We start from the raw sequence: 16,836 nt of genomic DNA, 5'->3' as shown, positions 1-16,836 counted from the left end.
AGTTAGACAATCCGACAATAGATGGAACACGGTAATTCAGCGATGGAGGCCATACTTAGGACAGCGAATGAGAGGACGCCCTCAAATGAGATGGTACGATGATTTCAAAAGAGTGGCAGGACTACATTGGACACGCACAGCACAGAACAGAGATCGGTGGCGAGAATTGGGAGAGGCCTATGTCCAAAGTTGGACGACAAACGGCTAATGATGATGATGATGATGAACAGTATACTTAAATTTACCTACAACAGTATATTTTTTAGTTTTAATAAGTAAGTTATCATTATTTTATCAAGAAAAATAAAGCAGTATCTGCTGGCGGAACGAATAGATATGTTACTAGTGATATTATTTTGTGAGAAAAATTGCTTCTTGGCCTTATGGGCTTATGCTCAAAGATATTCAAATAGGAATCTTCCTGATTAGCGTTTCTTTGAAAAACTTCTTGTCCTATTTCGCAGAGCTGGTAGTGTGGTTTATGAAAAACCTATTAGGCAGAAACCTGTCGTTGAAAGTGCAGAAAATGAATTTCCCGTAATTGGCTCTTTTATAGAAAATCCATACAAGTCATCGTAAAATAATTCGAAGAACTACTTCTTCGATTTTCTTGATAGAATAATAAACATATATTTAATAAATATTATTTGTTAAACTATTGTAGGTAAATTAAATAAAAGTAAACTGGTATAAAAAGTGGCGTAGCGTGGGTTAGGGGCGCCCGGGGCGTGGAGCCTCTAGGAGAGAGGTTTGCCGCCCCTACAGAATAAGTCCGCCGCGCCGCCCTTATAACAATTTTTTGTCGCCTCGTAGGTACTTGGAAGGTCGCCGCCCAGGGCTGTCCGTCTCCACCGCCCCCACCGCCCCTACCGCCCCCACCGCCCCCGCCTTGCTACGCCACTGGGTATAAAATATATAAATTGTGCACATTACTTCCTTACATATACCCATAAAATATTTTGTTTCTACCCTTTCCTACACCTTTCCTGTTCGTATAGTCAACCGAGGCGAATGAGGTGCGCCACCCTGTATACTTAATGAATGATAAAATAAAAAAAATCTCAATCAAAGGGGTATTAAGTTTAAGGATTCACGTGTCATATAGAAAAACTTTAGAGCATTGATATTTGAATAACTTTAAAACATAATAACTTTATGGTAGCAATAGTAAACTGGTAGTATAATAGTTTAGTATGTCAATATAGCTAACTTAACAACTTAGTATTAATTCCGCACTAAGAATTTGCGATATCATACATAGCCATTAATTACTATAGAGTAGAATTTTCAGAAGCCGTTTTTTTATTTGGTCAATGATAGATACCGTAATATACAACAGCACCATCATTGGTGGTTTCCATTACAGCAAACGCAAACGGCGTGATCAGTCTACCGGAATGCATTTATAAACTCACCGTGGATTATTCATTAACTCTGATATTTTCCGGTTAATTATTTTAAAGTGCTGCCAAATGCCTTTTACAAGTCCCGATATAACTCTTACCGCTATCTCATTTTTAAGATGTCTAATTACATCAGATTTTCTGATCATAAACGGATGCGGGATCAAAAAGCATGTTAATAGCGGTCAAGTGGCATCGATTTACTATTATAGTTGACTGTTTCCTTAGTTTAGAAGAACAAAACAAGTTATGTTACTATGGCAATTCATTTTGCTAAATTAGAGTTAATCTGTCAAATAATAATAAATTGAATATACAGGGTTTTTCGCGCAACTAGTTTATCAGAAGTTGTTTATCCTAAACTAATTTATTATAAATTAATGTTTCAAGTTGACGTTATTTCCAGGTTTACTTTCTTTATAAAATATTATTCATTTTTTGACGTTCTATAATTTTTTTTGATTTTTGAATTATGCTTAAAATACCAAACTGTATAATTGGCCAATGCCAAAAAATAGGATATTTTATTGTTCTATATACAGGGTGCATCTCAAAAGTAGCTCACCCCTATAACTTTTTTATTTTTCATATAAAAAACGAGATTTGGTATGTTAGTATATGACATAAAATAAGACTGACGTATGACGTATTCAATTGTTTTTGATCACTTCCTGTTTCACCGGAAATGACTAGAACTTTTGATTTTTAAATGACACCCTCTGTATTTTTTACTTTATTCAATAGAAAATAACCCTCTGAATCGAATGACATATGTCAATTTTTGACACATTCGCTCAAAAACAAATTGTATTTTAAATTTGAATCTAGAGTGCCATGGATGTGTTAAAAACACTAATTTTTAATCAAGGAGCCTTGGACACTAAAAACATTTAGACGATCATTTGATCGTCTAAATGTTTTAGTGTCTTGCCCTGGCTGGTTAAAAGATGCCCAAATTGTATTTTTAATCATATCTCAATTTTTTCAAGTGGAATGAGGGTGGCTCATTAGCATATTTGGAAAAATCATTTTTTACGAATAATTTGATACCACACACTTGGCATTTCTAGTCAAACTGTCGTTATAAACCGCATGTTACAATTTCAAATAAACCATATGCGAAAATGGCAAAAGTTGACATATGATATCTCATTCTATTCAGAGTATCATTTTCTATCGAATAAAGTAAAAAAAAATACCGAGGGTGTCATTTAAAAATCAAAAGTTGTAATCATTTCCGGTGAAACAGGAAGTGACAAAAAACTATTGAATACGTTAATCAATCCTAATTTATGTAATTTATGTCATATACTAACATACCAAATCTCGGTTTAACATACTACTCGAACATACCAATAAAAAACACTAAATCACCACAATACACCAAAACACTTTTACTTTTACACTGGACGCGCGTTTCGCTAACCATGTTCAACCATGTTAACACCAAAGGTTCCAATCCCTAACTGTAATACCAAATCTCGTTGTTTTATTTGAAAAAATAAAAAAGTTATAGAGGTGAACCACTTTTGAGACGCACCCGGTATAACTTCTCGTTGGCCCCCCATTGGATATTTTTATTGCTTGCTATTGCGCTATTTTAAAAAACTTGATAATTTTTTTATATTAAAGTCGTTTGTTACTATAATAGTAATAACTATACGTAATTACTATAGTAACAACTATAGTAATAACTATAGTAACAACTATAGTAATTACTATAGTAGTAACTATGGTTATAAATTATAAGGAAAGTCTCTGTATGCTCGATTATTGCATCCCATAAGTAACAATCAGCTGCTTCTTGGGTGGGTATTTTATATTGGCGGCTTTGTCGTTGATTTAGCATGTTTTTCGCGTTATTCATCTGCTTTAATAAGGATAAATTCCTTCTATTAGAGCGACATCCATTGATTAGGTATATGTAAGTTCCTTCTGCATTTAGACACACATTTTTATACATTGGGATATCTGGATTTAACAAAATATATTGTAATATGTGAGTGTGAAAAAATAGGCTAGAGACCCCTTTTCAATCTTCGATTAATTCAATAGAATACACAAACAAAAATTATTATAATGACACCACATTTGATATGGAGGGGACGAAATAAATCGCAACACTGTCAAAATTATAATGAAAGAACTGATAGCTTTGGAAAAAAAAACGAAAAACAATATTATATATGGACCACGTACCATGTTGTGAAAAACTTTCGCCAGCGTATTCTACCAGTAAAAAGGTAATAAAGTTCGTACAAATTTATGTCCTAAAATGCTTGGTTTCGGAGATACAGATGTAAAAGTTTCATTTTTATTTCAATTTTTTCCATATAATTTCAGAACTAATGTCAATATTTGGATGAAAGTTGGTGGGTATTTTTTACATAATAAATAATATATATATATATATATATATATATATATATATATATATATATATATATAATAAATATATATATATATATATATATATATATATATATATATATATATATATATATATATATATATATATATATATATATATATATATATATACTTCTATACTTATATTCTGTTTTTTTTTATAATTTTCTTGGGATTTAGGTTCGGGAAAACTCTGATTAAGTTTTCATTTGGGTTTTCATATTTTTATTTCATTTTTAAAGGAAATAACCAAACGTTTCGGCCAACATTACAGCCTTCATCAGTGTAGCTAGTGTCTATAACAAAATGCCAATTTCAAATTAACTTATCACAAAAATCTGTTAAATTTTTTTTCATACTTATTTACCCGCTATTGAAAGTTAAAAATAAAATCTTACAACACTCACCAAAATCAAAAAAAAAAAAAAAAACAGTGCCGAACATAATCCAAAAATTACATAGAACAAATTCACAAACACACACAGCATAATGTTTACTATAATTAATAAAACTAACATCAACTTGTCAGAGGATGGCTACATATTTTTTTTTTTAAATGATTATTCGTAAGACCAAAACGATCCACGTATGTATATTGACTACGGCTGAAATCGCACTAAACCTAATTTATATTTCATTGGCCAATAAACTATAAAAACACTATTCTTTTTTTTTTTTTTTATGGTTTCCAAAATATTACTTCTTATATATACATAATTTTTTTTATATAAAACAGGGAGAAAACAATAAACAAATTAATTTAACAAACTTGAATCAAGTGTATTTTAGTTTGTTAAATTAATTTGTTTATTGTTTTCTCCCTGTTTTATATAAAAAAAATCATGTATATATAAGAAGTAATATTTTGGAAACCATAAAAAGAATAGTGTTTTTACAGTTTATTGGCCAATGAAATATAAATTAGGTTTAGTGCGATTTCAGCTCATAGTTACAATAACATACGTGGATCGTTGGTCTTGAGAATAATCATTTAAAAAAAATATGTAGCCATCCTGACAAGTTGATGTTAGTTTTATTAATTATAGTAATTGTTCTATGTAATTATTTGGATTATGTTCGGCACTGTTTGGATTTTGGTGAGTGTTGTAAGATTTGTTTTTTCAACTTTCAATAGCGGGAAAATAAAATAAAAAAAATAATAATTTTGTAAATAATTATTGTGTTTATTACATAAACTTTGTCACACTTAGCTACTTAAGGTTTTTTATACATAAACTACTTGACTCTTAATTTTAACTATGTATTCGTGATTTGTATAAATAATGTGTTTCTCTCAAAAAAAAAAAAAAAATAACAGATTTTTGTGATAAGTTAATTTGAAATTGGCATTTTGTTATAGACACTAGCTACACTGATGAAGGCTGTAATGTTGGCCGAAACGTTTGGTTATTTCCTTTAAAAATGAAATAAAAATATGAAAACCCAAATGAAAACTTAATCAGAGTTTTCCCGTTTATATATATATATATATATATATATATATATATATATATATATATATATATATATATATATATATATATATATATATATATATATATATATATATATATATATATATATATATATATATATATATATATATATATATATATATATATATATATATATATATATATATATATATATATATATATATATATATATATATATATATATATATATATATATATATATATATATATATATATATATATATATATATATATATATATATATATATATATATATAGACAAATTTAATTTCGATGCCAATATGACCCCTTCATGTAGGGGGCCCACCTACATATTTTTGAATTGATTTGAAAAATAGTAACTTTTCGTCTCTATCTGCATAAAACCACTGAGTGAAAAATATACATTTCTGCTGTTTTTTACGTGAAAAAGGCTCCTTGGTAAAAATCGTTTCGAACCATTCTCAAGATATTTGGAATGTAAATTATTAATACATGCAGTGGCGGATACAGAAATTTGTTTTAGGGGTGGCCCAAATAAAAAGTAATGTTTTTTAGTGCGCCATTTTAACCCAAAAGCCTAATATTTAACCCAATCCCAATATATAAATATTAGGGGGGGGGGGCTGGGTCCCATGTGCCCCCCTCTGTAACCGTCACTGGATACATGTCATTATTGACAAAAAATAAACATGTTGACTGGATACTTGACAGAAATTCTAAATATATAAACATTTTATTTTTATTAACATCAGAAAAAATATGATGAAACAGTTTCTTTGGTACAAAAATATTAACTAATAACTATCTAGTCAAAAAAATGTTTAGTCGATTTCAGTCTAATAAAAAATATGTAGTTCTGGCACTCCATGGCAGTCCCTACAAGTAGGAGTCATATTGACATCGAAATCAAGTTTCCCATAAAACAAAAAACTCCCAGACACCAATTTTCATTTAAATACCGATCCTAGTTCAGAAATTATTTGGAAAAAATCTAAATAAAAATCAGCCTGTATGTCATCGATTGTCATTTTCCGGCCAACTTGGCACAGGATTTTTTTGGATTAAGCGGTACATGTTAAATAGTAATACTAAAAAAATCCTTTGTAATTAAATTGTAATTTTTTAGAAATTATCAATGTCATAAGATATGCTTGAGTATCCTGCGTATTTCACAATAACTATAATTGTACAATTAATCAAAACCTTTTTGTCTGCCATTGAGCGAAATTCATTACCATGAAATATTCGTTGTTCAAACAATTGTTAACTGCACAGCGCATATTTCATACAAGATTTTTATCTTCTAAGATGAAAAGGGAAATTGTAGCCATAATGTGTAGGCTGGAGGAGATAATGCACCGAACCAACGAGTTTATGTTTAGAGTCAATTTTAATTTCAGTAAATGACAAAAAGTTAATTGGTGAGGATTAATATTAACGAGTCTCACATAAAGAAAATATTTTATTGTCAAAAAAAAGAAAGATGTATTATTTAATATTAAAGTGTCTTAAAATATTAAATAAAAATATTTTAATTTTAAATTAAATAAGTAATAACGCAAGTAATAATAAACGTGAGTTATAAAAAAAAGTTTAGTCGAGCCACACACGTAGAATGTAGAATGAGTGGGAGGGGGTTTTAATCACCGCGACCGATTAAAGATATATGTCCTCCTTTCTTGAGTTCATCATCATACAGTCTGTAACCCATCATACATGGGGATTTTCCTGTTATAGGAGGGGGGCAGGTTCCCATCCTCCTTTGATAACAGATGTTCTTCCTCTGAGGGTATACACCCTTCCCCGGTTGGGGTTTGGTCCTCCTTCACAGTCAAGGAGCTTGTTTCCAGCTGAGGTATCCGTGCGGTGAAGGCTGGAGGATCTGTCTCCATTTTCTCCTACTACTACTGCACTCGCTTACGAGTATTTGACACATTTGACACGCATCAGAAGATGGTCACGCAAGACGTTTTCTATCATGAGTTTTTCTGTGTACATTCAAAAACCTCATTACTTTGTTGCCTCTTTACTTTTTGGTTGTCTCTGTTAACTGAGTTTACAATTCTTCTCCATTGTGTTTTATTGTGAGCTGCTTCTTGCCACTCATTCTGCATGTTTTGTTTCACTGTTTTTTTCTCCATCTCTTCTTTCGTCATTTTCCCCACCTCTTTAACTTGGTCTCCCCTTAGACCTGATACCGGTGTTGTCTAGAATCTATAATAGATAATATAGCCCTCTTTCTCTATTGCCTTCTTGGATTTGAGATCAATTTCTATTGTGAGGACCTGACCATGGCCCTCCTCCCTCAATTTGATGACTCGACAACTGATAAGGTTCAACAGGTAGGTGGTGTCTTTCCAATTGCTCCTCGGCAGAAAGACAGTGATTGATGCCTCTTTAAGGATGTTTTCTCCTTTCAATGCAATCAATCCTGGCCCCTGCTAAATCTTAAGGTTAGGTGACGTTTCCACCAACTAATCCGCCAATTCTTGAGATGAACAATCTATGAGGAGAATGCCCACCCGAAAGTGTATCTCGCAAATCGCAGCTGACCCACATTTTGTGGATCGTAGCCACACTTGTAACGATATACATATTATTAGATATAGATATCCATTCTCTCAAACATATTTCGCAGACACACAGTATTTTTATTATTTTTTTTTATTTATGCGCTTAGTCGATAGTTGGGTTAATAATTGCTACCAAAAAAACTGAAGATGTCTAAAAAACACTAAATAGTATATAGTGTAAAGGTCTTTAGTTAATATTCGGTGACCATATACGATCAAAAGAAGCGGCGTTATTGTTGGCTTGATTATGAAGATGGCTGTCATTTTATATATTTTTTTAATTCTTGGGAATATATTGCAAAGAAACATTGCTGTGTCCAAAATCTCCATCTATTTTAGTTAGTTATTAATAACGTCTAGGGCTTGACAACGCCAAAATTATTATAGTTTGTCATTCCCAGCCGTCTTTGGTTCCGTGTTTTTATGATCGTATATTTAGTTGTGAATTGAATACATTATACATTTTTCTCTATATCCAAAAACTATATTTTGTACTAAAGTATATATTATATATAAAAAAGTAATTTTATTCTGATTTGAAGCTTTTTGTTTTATAAGTCAAAATAAGCACCTACACTGAAGTTTTTTCTCTATTTAAAACGGCTTCGTTTTTTTCTTTCTGTATGGTACCACTGATAGTTTTGCTGTAATAAGTTAAAATTCTTGAATCCCAGCTTATTTATATTAAAATAAAAATACTTATGTTCATGTTTACTCTTATATAGCACTAAATTATCAATAAAAAAATATAGTGAACATTTCAGAATGCATTTAAATATTGCACAATACCATCATTATGTCTGATAAAAAAATGATATGTTACATTAACCAATTAAAATCTACTTGCTCTTAAATTATACATGATGATACGACATCGTACCTTGTTAATCTATACATTTTCCTGTTGTTAACTCTACCTCTACAAATTTGCCATGAGCGAGTTTCAGTTCAAGTGCCCACATTGGATAATAATCTTACATCGGAAGAAAAGACCATAAATAGCCCACAATACAATGATAGTGTCATTACTTTTTAATTTCATCCTTGCATAACCATGTAATTAGATTTAATTTGGATTTTATTGTAATAACGGGATATCCTAGCAAGATTAGTCTTTGTTAGATCATTTCCTGTTCCTAACAGGGATGCATTCCAATCAATTTTTTCCAATATAATAAGTAATTTTTTATAGTTTGTGTTTACTATACCGGGTGCGTCTCAAAAATGGCTCACCCCTATAACTTTTTTATTTTTTGAGATAAAAAATTGATATTTGGTATGTTAATATATGACATAAATTAGGAGTATACTCTGAATTCTGAATAGAATGACATATCATATGTCAACTTCGACATTTTCGAATATGGTTTATTAGAAATTGCAACATGCGATTCATACCGACAATTTGACTCGAAATACCATGTGTGTGGTACCAAATTATTCGTAAAAAATGCTTTTCCAAATATGCTAATGAGCCACCCCCGTTCCATTTGAAAAAATTGTGATATGATTAAAAATACGATTTGGGCATCTTTTAACCAGCCAGGAAAAGACACCAATAACATTAGACAATCATATATATTTTTCCAAGGCTCCTTGATTAAAAATTTGTGTTTTTAACACAGCCATGGCACTCGAGATTGAAATTTGAAATTCAATATTGTTTTAAGCAAAAATATCAAAAGTTGACATATGATATGTCATTCTATTCAGAATGTCATTTTCTATCTAACGAAGTAAAAATATAACGAGGGTGCTATTTAAAAATCAAAAGTTGTAGTCATTTCCGGCAAAACAGAAAGTGACAGAAAACAACTGAATACGTCAATCAATCCTAATTGTTTTAAATCGCTACCTCCATTTCCTGTATAGGATTCGATTCAGAATAAAATTCTATATTTGTCATTACTTTTTTTGGTTACATCCTATATAAAACAAAATATGTTTAGGATGGTAGATTATACCTTTAAAAACCATGCAAACATTTATATAAAACTTTCTTTCATATCTTTGCTAATAACGACGATATTGTAATAATGGGGCCACAGAATGGGTCTAATGGGCCACCCTGTATGTATATAGTTTTCGAAATCGGGATTAGTGATGATTTCTGTTCTATTTAGCGGAGCGACTGCAAAATTTATGTAGGATAATTATGAGTTAAATGATTAATATTCTTTGATGTTAATATGCTTTTTTTCATTTCGGTCGTTTGGTACCATGCAGTAGTGATATTGTCATCAACTGCAATAATCAAAAATTTGCATCACAATATGTAGAATGAGTGGAAGGGGAGGAGGAGGGGTTAATCACTGCGACCTTAAGGATCTATTGTGTCCCCCTTCCTTGAGTTATAACTAATCTTACAGTCTATAACCCATCATACATGAGGATTTCCTGTAAGGGGATACAGGGTATTTCTCCTAGAGGGGACAGGGTATTTCCCATCCTTCTCTGACAAGAGATATTCTTCCTCCGAAGATATATGCCCTTCAACGGTTGGCGTTTGGCTCTCTGTGCCCTACACAGTCGAGGAGCTTGTCTCCGGCTGAGGTACGCGTGAGGTGGAGGCTGAAGAATCAATCTGTCTCCATTTTCTTCATCTTTTTAACTTGGAGTTTCCTTAGACCTGATACCGTTGTTGTCCCGAATACAATATAATAATAGAATAATAGAGGAATATAATACAATAATGGAGCATATATCACTCTTTCTTTATTGCCTCCTTGGATTTAAGGTTAATTCCCAACCTGAGGATTTGACCATGACCCTCCTCCCTCGATGTCCTTACATTGGAGTTCTGAGCCTGGATAAGGCTCAGCAGGTAGGTGGTGTCTTTCCCTTAGCTCCTCGGCACAAAGACCGTGATGATCGCCCCTTTGTGGATGTTGTTTGTTTTTTCTTCACTGGAACCACAGTCCCGGCCTTGCCGATTCCTAAGCTTAGGTGCCATTTCCACCTAACCAATGTGCCGACTCTTGAGATACACAATCTATTATATCACGTTAAGTAAAAAAAATACAAAATATTCAAATTTCACTCACCGTTAGAATAGAATGTGTAGCTTAAATTTTTATGTAATTTTTAGTGGGTCGAATTTGATTATTTTTTTAAGCAATCTGTCGCGTCTGTATTTGATTTTTAGCAAAGATAATTCTACTACGACTATGTTAACTATAATATTCTTTGCTTTTAGCCTCTTTTCAAACTGAAAATTAAAAAAGTCCCTATCGTTCTATTATACGAGGGAGAGCAAAAAGTTATTTTGGCGAAACCTTGTGGAATTTTTTTTGTAATTTTTTTCTCGAAAATCTGTTTTTTGATTCATCACAATAGCTTTATTTTTATTGGAGGGGTAATTATATATATTATTGGAGCTAACATTAAAAACATGGCTTTGCTTTCGTCCCTCATCAACACATCTATGAAATGGAGTTTATTCTTTTTCTAATGTCACTGTTATTGCAATTTCACATATTGTTTGTTGGGAGTTACTTAAGCAGAAATTGTTTTTGCTTTACTTGAATATGGTAGAGGTTGATAGCGATTTGGTAGCGATCTACTTGTGGACTTAAAACCATCTCTCCTGCGTAACTGCCAACGGTGCCAATAAACAATAATAATATTAAGACTCTTCTATGATAGTCACATTAGAAATACAATAAGCTCTATTTAATATTTTATTGTTGAGGACAAAAAGCAAAGGAATGCTCTTAATGCTAAAAATGCGGTAAATCGTTACTGTTTTCTTCAAAAGTGAGTATTTCCAATAAAAGCAAAGCTATTGAGGTAAACCAAAAAACAAACTGACGAGGAAAAATGCAGCTTCATGATAAAATTGTTTTAAAATCCTTACTTTGCACAGAGTGTTACAAACTTTTGCTAAAATAATAACAGTTTGTTTTTCCTCATATAATAGGGATAAAGACTAATATTAATTTGAATTTTTTTTGAATTTTGAAACGACGCTCAAAACGAAAAATAATTTTGCTACAAATTGATTAAAAATCATCAAAATCGGTCAACTAGAACAAAATATATTGAAGATTATAAATAAAATATATCAAACTTTTAAGGAGTTATATGATTTTTTCTTATTCTAGGGTTTCTTGGTATTCCATTCCTTTGGAGGTGGAACTGGATCTGGATTTACCAGTTTGTTAATGGAAAGGCTCAGTGTTGATTATGGGAAAAAATCAAAACTAGAATTTTCTATCTATCCCGCCCCACAAGTAAGTACTATATTTTTTGATTCTATCGATGTTGCTAAAGTTACATTTTCCATTTCTAGTTAATTAAGATGTATGTTACATCTTTTTTATAATACCTGTATTAAGTATATGATGAAAAATTAGATACTAGACCTTAAGCAAAATTTACATCGCTAGCTATAATTTAATAAAAAGAGATTATGTTTATAAAAAACATTATTATTCCTGTATCTGATTAAGATTCCTATATCTGAGTGAACATGAAAACATATCCTTTCATTATGAATATGATTACACTTTAACTTTTGTGATATTTTATTTTTTCCATTAAGATTTATAATTCTTGTTATTTTCTCAATTTTTAATGCTCGGCCAACAGAGTTTTTTTAATTTGGAAAACATAAGCCCTAAATGGTACCTAATTTTAAGTTAAGTGTTAACATTTATTGTTACTATAAAATACTTTATTTGTCGGTTTCAAAATTATAAACTTAAAACGGATAGAGAATACTTATTTTCTTCTTATTTTTATATATAAATATATTCAAACAAGAAGGAAAAAATATAACCAGCAAAAAGTAGCAATTGGTTAGCATCATGGTACAAAGAATACAAGGTATGATATTGCGCAGGTTGGTTGCTACGTCACAGGTGATAACAGGCGCTATTGGTCAGCACGCCTCGCGCGCCAGTTCAAATCGTCAAGATATTGTTATAAACCTGTTTTTTTGTTTATATACCGTCATTGAATTATCGCTAAGCAAGTTACTGTGGAGCAGTGCACAAGGAGTCGGGCTAGGAAGCGAGAGACCGGAGTTCAAATCTCGGCCGGGACATCACTTTTTATTTATTTTTTTAAATACTGTTGTATTCTATAGTTTATTTTTGCATTTTTGCAGTATAAAAAAAAGAACTATTTATTCTGTGATTTTTTAATCTCCGATATTAATATAAATTGATTGTTGGTACAATACCTCATTTAATATAAAATAATATTCTACATTTTGAAATGTATCGGGCCCTAATTGTACCTAAAAGTAAAATATATTTTTAGTGATATACCATATTGTAAACTATTTAACATTTCAGTCACTTAAAAAGTTAATTTGCATTGAATAATTGCCTACCATTAAAGGAAATTGGAGCTATATAATCCTTGATGGGCATCTTCCTCTAAATTTTGGGTTTCGTTTAACCGATTTATTTTCAAAACCTGAAACATCTACATATAAAAAGAAGCACAGGTCACTAATTATAATAAACTTCACCCTTGGAATTAATTCTATCACAATTACAATACATTCATCTGCATTGGCATTTTCTACTGTTCGATGGGAAACAATAAACTTTCCAACATTTTTTAAATGATGTAACAATTCCTCTTGTGGTTACTTTTCCATAGATATCCTCATCTCTGTCCTCATGTGAATTCAGAGGCAATGAACATGAAAATTATTTACCATAAACATCGCAAACTAAAAACCTAATAAACAATTTTATACCGAATATAGAAATAAATTTAGTATTCTTACCTATTATCGTCCAAATCCATGTTAATAGATAATTATTATTTTTAAATATATTTTTGGAACTGCTGGTTTTAGTAATTATTAAATTAAACGAACTAAAAAGTCTTAAAAATAAACAATTCTTAACCATAACCCCAAAAAATACAGATCTCCTGTCAACTTTCTTTATTTTTTATTTATTCATTGTTTTCCTAGTGACGTCACAGGTGGTATGCGCGAACTGAACGAAATTGGAGCCGCTATCGATCATACCTTGTATTCTTTGTACCATGGGTTAGCATAGTATATTTGTGCTTATTTTACTTTTTTAGGTATCCACTGCCGTTGTTGAACCGTATAATTCTATATTAACAACCCATACAACCTTAGAACATTCTGATTGTGCCTTTATGGTCGACAACGAGGCCATTTATGATATTTGTAGAAGAAATCTCGATATTGAACGTCCGACATATACGAATTTAAACAGACTTATTGGCCAGGTAAATATTTATAGATTAAGTTTAATTTATTACATGCACTGACAAAGTAGTACACCTGAAGAAATATTAATATATTCTTCTTCTTCTTATCACGCCCTCTCCTGCCGAAGGTTGGCGATCCAAATGGCAATTGTAGCTCCGGAAAGAAATTCAATTGTAATCTGCAGCCCGGAAGATTTCCGCAGACGAGCGTTCAAACCATCTTCTTAAATCCTTTAGCCATGAGTTCCGGCGTCTTCCTACTGATCTTTTCCCTGGCACTTTGCCCTCTACCACCTCTCATCACATGACGCAGGTATTGCATTTTTCTTTCCTTGATGGTGTTCAGTATCTCTTTTTCATTCTGCATGCGCTGGAGTCATCGTTGGTGATCCTTTGTACCCATGAGATTCGCAGCATCCGTCTGTACACATACATTTCGAAGGCATCTATTCTCTTTTCGGTCTGTGAATCGAGTGTCCAGCTCTCACATCCATAGAACACAGAGAAGACGTAGCATCTGGCCATTCGAGTTCTGAGATCCGCACTGAGGTCTCGTCTTGTAAAAAATGATTTCATTCTTACGAAGTTGTTTCTCGCATGCTCAATTCTTGAAAATATTTCTCTTTTCGGGTCGCACTGACTATTGATGTTAGCTCCTAAATACTTTATTGAGGTCATTTGTTCGATTGTTTGTCCCTTGACACGCAGGTGTGCCTTTATTGGAGTCTTAGAAAAGACCAATAGTTTGGTCTTAGAGACATTGAGATGCAGTCCAAACATCTTACTACAGTGGACTACGGAATCTATAATGCTTTGCAATTCTTGTATATCGTTGGCTATTATAACCGTATTATCGGCATATCTGATATTGTTTATTGGGATTCCATTGCACTTGATTCCACCCGGGATTCGATCCAGTGCTTCTCTAAATATAGTCTCCGAGTACAGGTTAAACAGAAGCGGAGACAAGACGCAACCCTGTCAAACACCCCGTCTTATTTGTATATCTTCCGATGTTGACTGCTTCATCTCAACTACCGCCGTTTGATGCCAATAAAGTTCTGATATGAAACATAGGTTCATCAACTCCGGTTGTTCATAGAATTTCGATCATCTTCTGATGATTGACACAGTCGAACTATAGTCGATGAAGCATGCAAATACATTTACATTCATGTCTCTACACCTCTGTGTCATTACATTTAGGGAAAAGAGTGCTTCACGCGTTCCGAGTCCGTTTCTGCAGCTAAACTGGGTGTTGTCCATCTGATTTTCGCACTTGTTGTAGATATTACTTTAGGTATAATATTGTAATAAAAAAATTGTGTGTGCATTAATTATATGCGCATATTTGAAGTGAAATTTCTTACTTCCGTCTGTCTGTCTGTCGGTTTGAAGACTCCATTCGGGTACCTCTTTCTACGTACCTAGTTTGATTCCAATCGACCCAAGCCTTCAACCGTAAATAGTTAATTCTATCATCCGGCCGGATAGCCCTAGCAGCTGTGGCTACTCTTTTTGCTTACTCTATTAGAATTGCCATTAGATAATTAAAACTATCAATTTTTTCAGGATTCGATAATCAATTGTTTCTATATAATTTAATATGGTTAGCGAAATGAGCTCCGCAACTCTCGCAATTTATGGACTGCATAAAATTAAAAGAGTTTTAATCATTTTTTGATAATTCTAAAAGATTTTTTTTTAAGTATTGTAGATGATTGATCTAATACACTGCCGGGCATAAAATTAGGGTCACCTCCAAATTTGCGATTATTTTTGAAATTTTTGGGTTTTAGAGATTTTTACGAAGTATGGCATAATTTACTAACATAATTCAATAATTATATCGTGACTTCGCTTGAATAAAAATAGTTGTTATAGTTTTGTTAACGGTTTATTGAAATAATGCATAGTTCATAAATTAAAGAAAAAACATCTCAAGGTTTCAATACCGAGTATTTCCTCCTCGAGCTGTGACAACCGCTTGTAAACGACGCGGCATGCTTTGGATAAGGTTCTGGATTACACCCTGAAGATTCTCCCATTTCTGCACCAGTACATTACGAAGCTCTTGAAAGTTTCTGGGGCCGGTACATGTCTCCGTTAACGTCTCTTCATCTCATCGTGCTAGCCTGAATGATATGCCTCCCCATGCCATAACTGAGCCTCCTCCAAATGCAAGTCGTTTGGCTATACATACTCCAGCATATCGTTCGTCTTGTCATCGCCATACTCTCACACATCTGTCTGAACCTGTCAGACAAAATCGCGCCTCATCGGAGAACAATACGCGGCTCTAATCTTCTATTGTCCAAGTCAAGTGCTCTCGTGCAAAAGTCAATCTTGCAATTCGGTGTTCACGGGAAAGGGGCGGTAGCCATGGTTCGAGAGGATAATCCAGCAGCGTTCGAGAGGATAAGTCGCCTCCTAACTGTCCACTCACTTATGGTTACATTTCTAACTTGATTAATAATGATTTCGTAGGGAAACTGCTGTACTCGTTCGGTTTCTTAACGCATTAGTTATGAGAAAGCGATCATTTCTAACATTTGTACTCCTTCCTCGTCCCGAACCAGGTCTTCGGGTGAGCAGACCAGTCTCTTCGTACCGTTGAGAGTTGTTTGACTACTGAGAGATAAACCATACATGGAATTTCGGAGAGGGGCCCTTTTTTATCAAACCTTTGAAAAAACCATAACAACCTTTTTTATCCAAGCGAAATCACGATAAAATCATTGAATTATGTGAGTAAACTATGTCATACTT

At 32.5% G+C, this 16,836-nt stretch overlaps 1 protein-coding gene across 1 annotated transcript in view; it reads left to right on the top strand.

Moving 5' to 3' along the window:
- The window catches only part of LOC115886811 (tubulin alpha-3 chain), a 121,766-nt gene that overhangs the window by 60,970 nt on the left and 43,960 nt on the right, over positions 1 to 16,836 (top strand). The window contains exons 4-5 of the mRNA XM_030906103.1: positions 11,967 to 12,095; positions 13,915 to 14,085. Coding sequence (XP_030761963.1) covers positions 11,967 to 12,095; positions 13,915 to 14,085 — 300 coding nt within the window. The remainder of the gene's footprint in view (positions 1 to 11,966; positions 12,096 to 13,914; positions 14,086 to 16,836) is intronic.

Source organism: Sitophilus oryzae, unplaced genomic scaffold, assembly GCF_002938485.1.
Source record: "Sitophilus oryzae breed Bouriz unplaced genomic scaffold, Soryzae_2.0 scaffold_499_pilon_pilon, whole genome shotgun sequence".
Classification (NCBI taxonomy): domain Eukaryota; kingdom Metazoa; phylum Arthropoda; class Insecta; order Coleoptera; family Curculionidae; genus Sitophilus; species Sitophilus oryzae.
The sequence above is the reverse complement of the archived record's forward strand: the minus strand, read 5'-3'. Positions and strand labels throughout refer to the sequence as shown.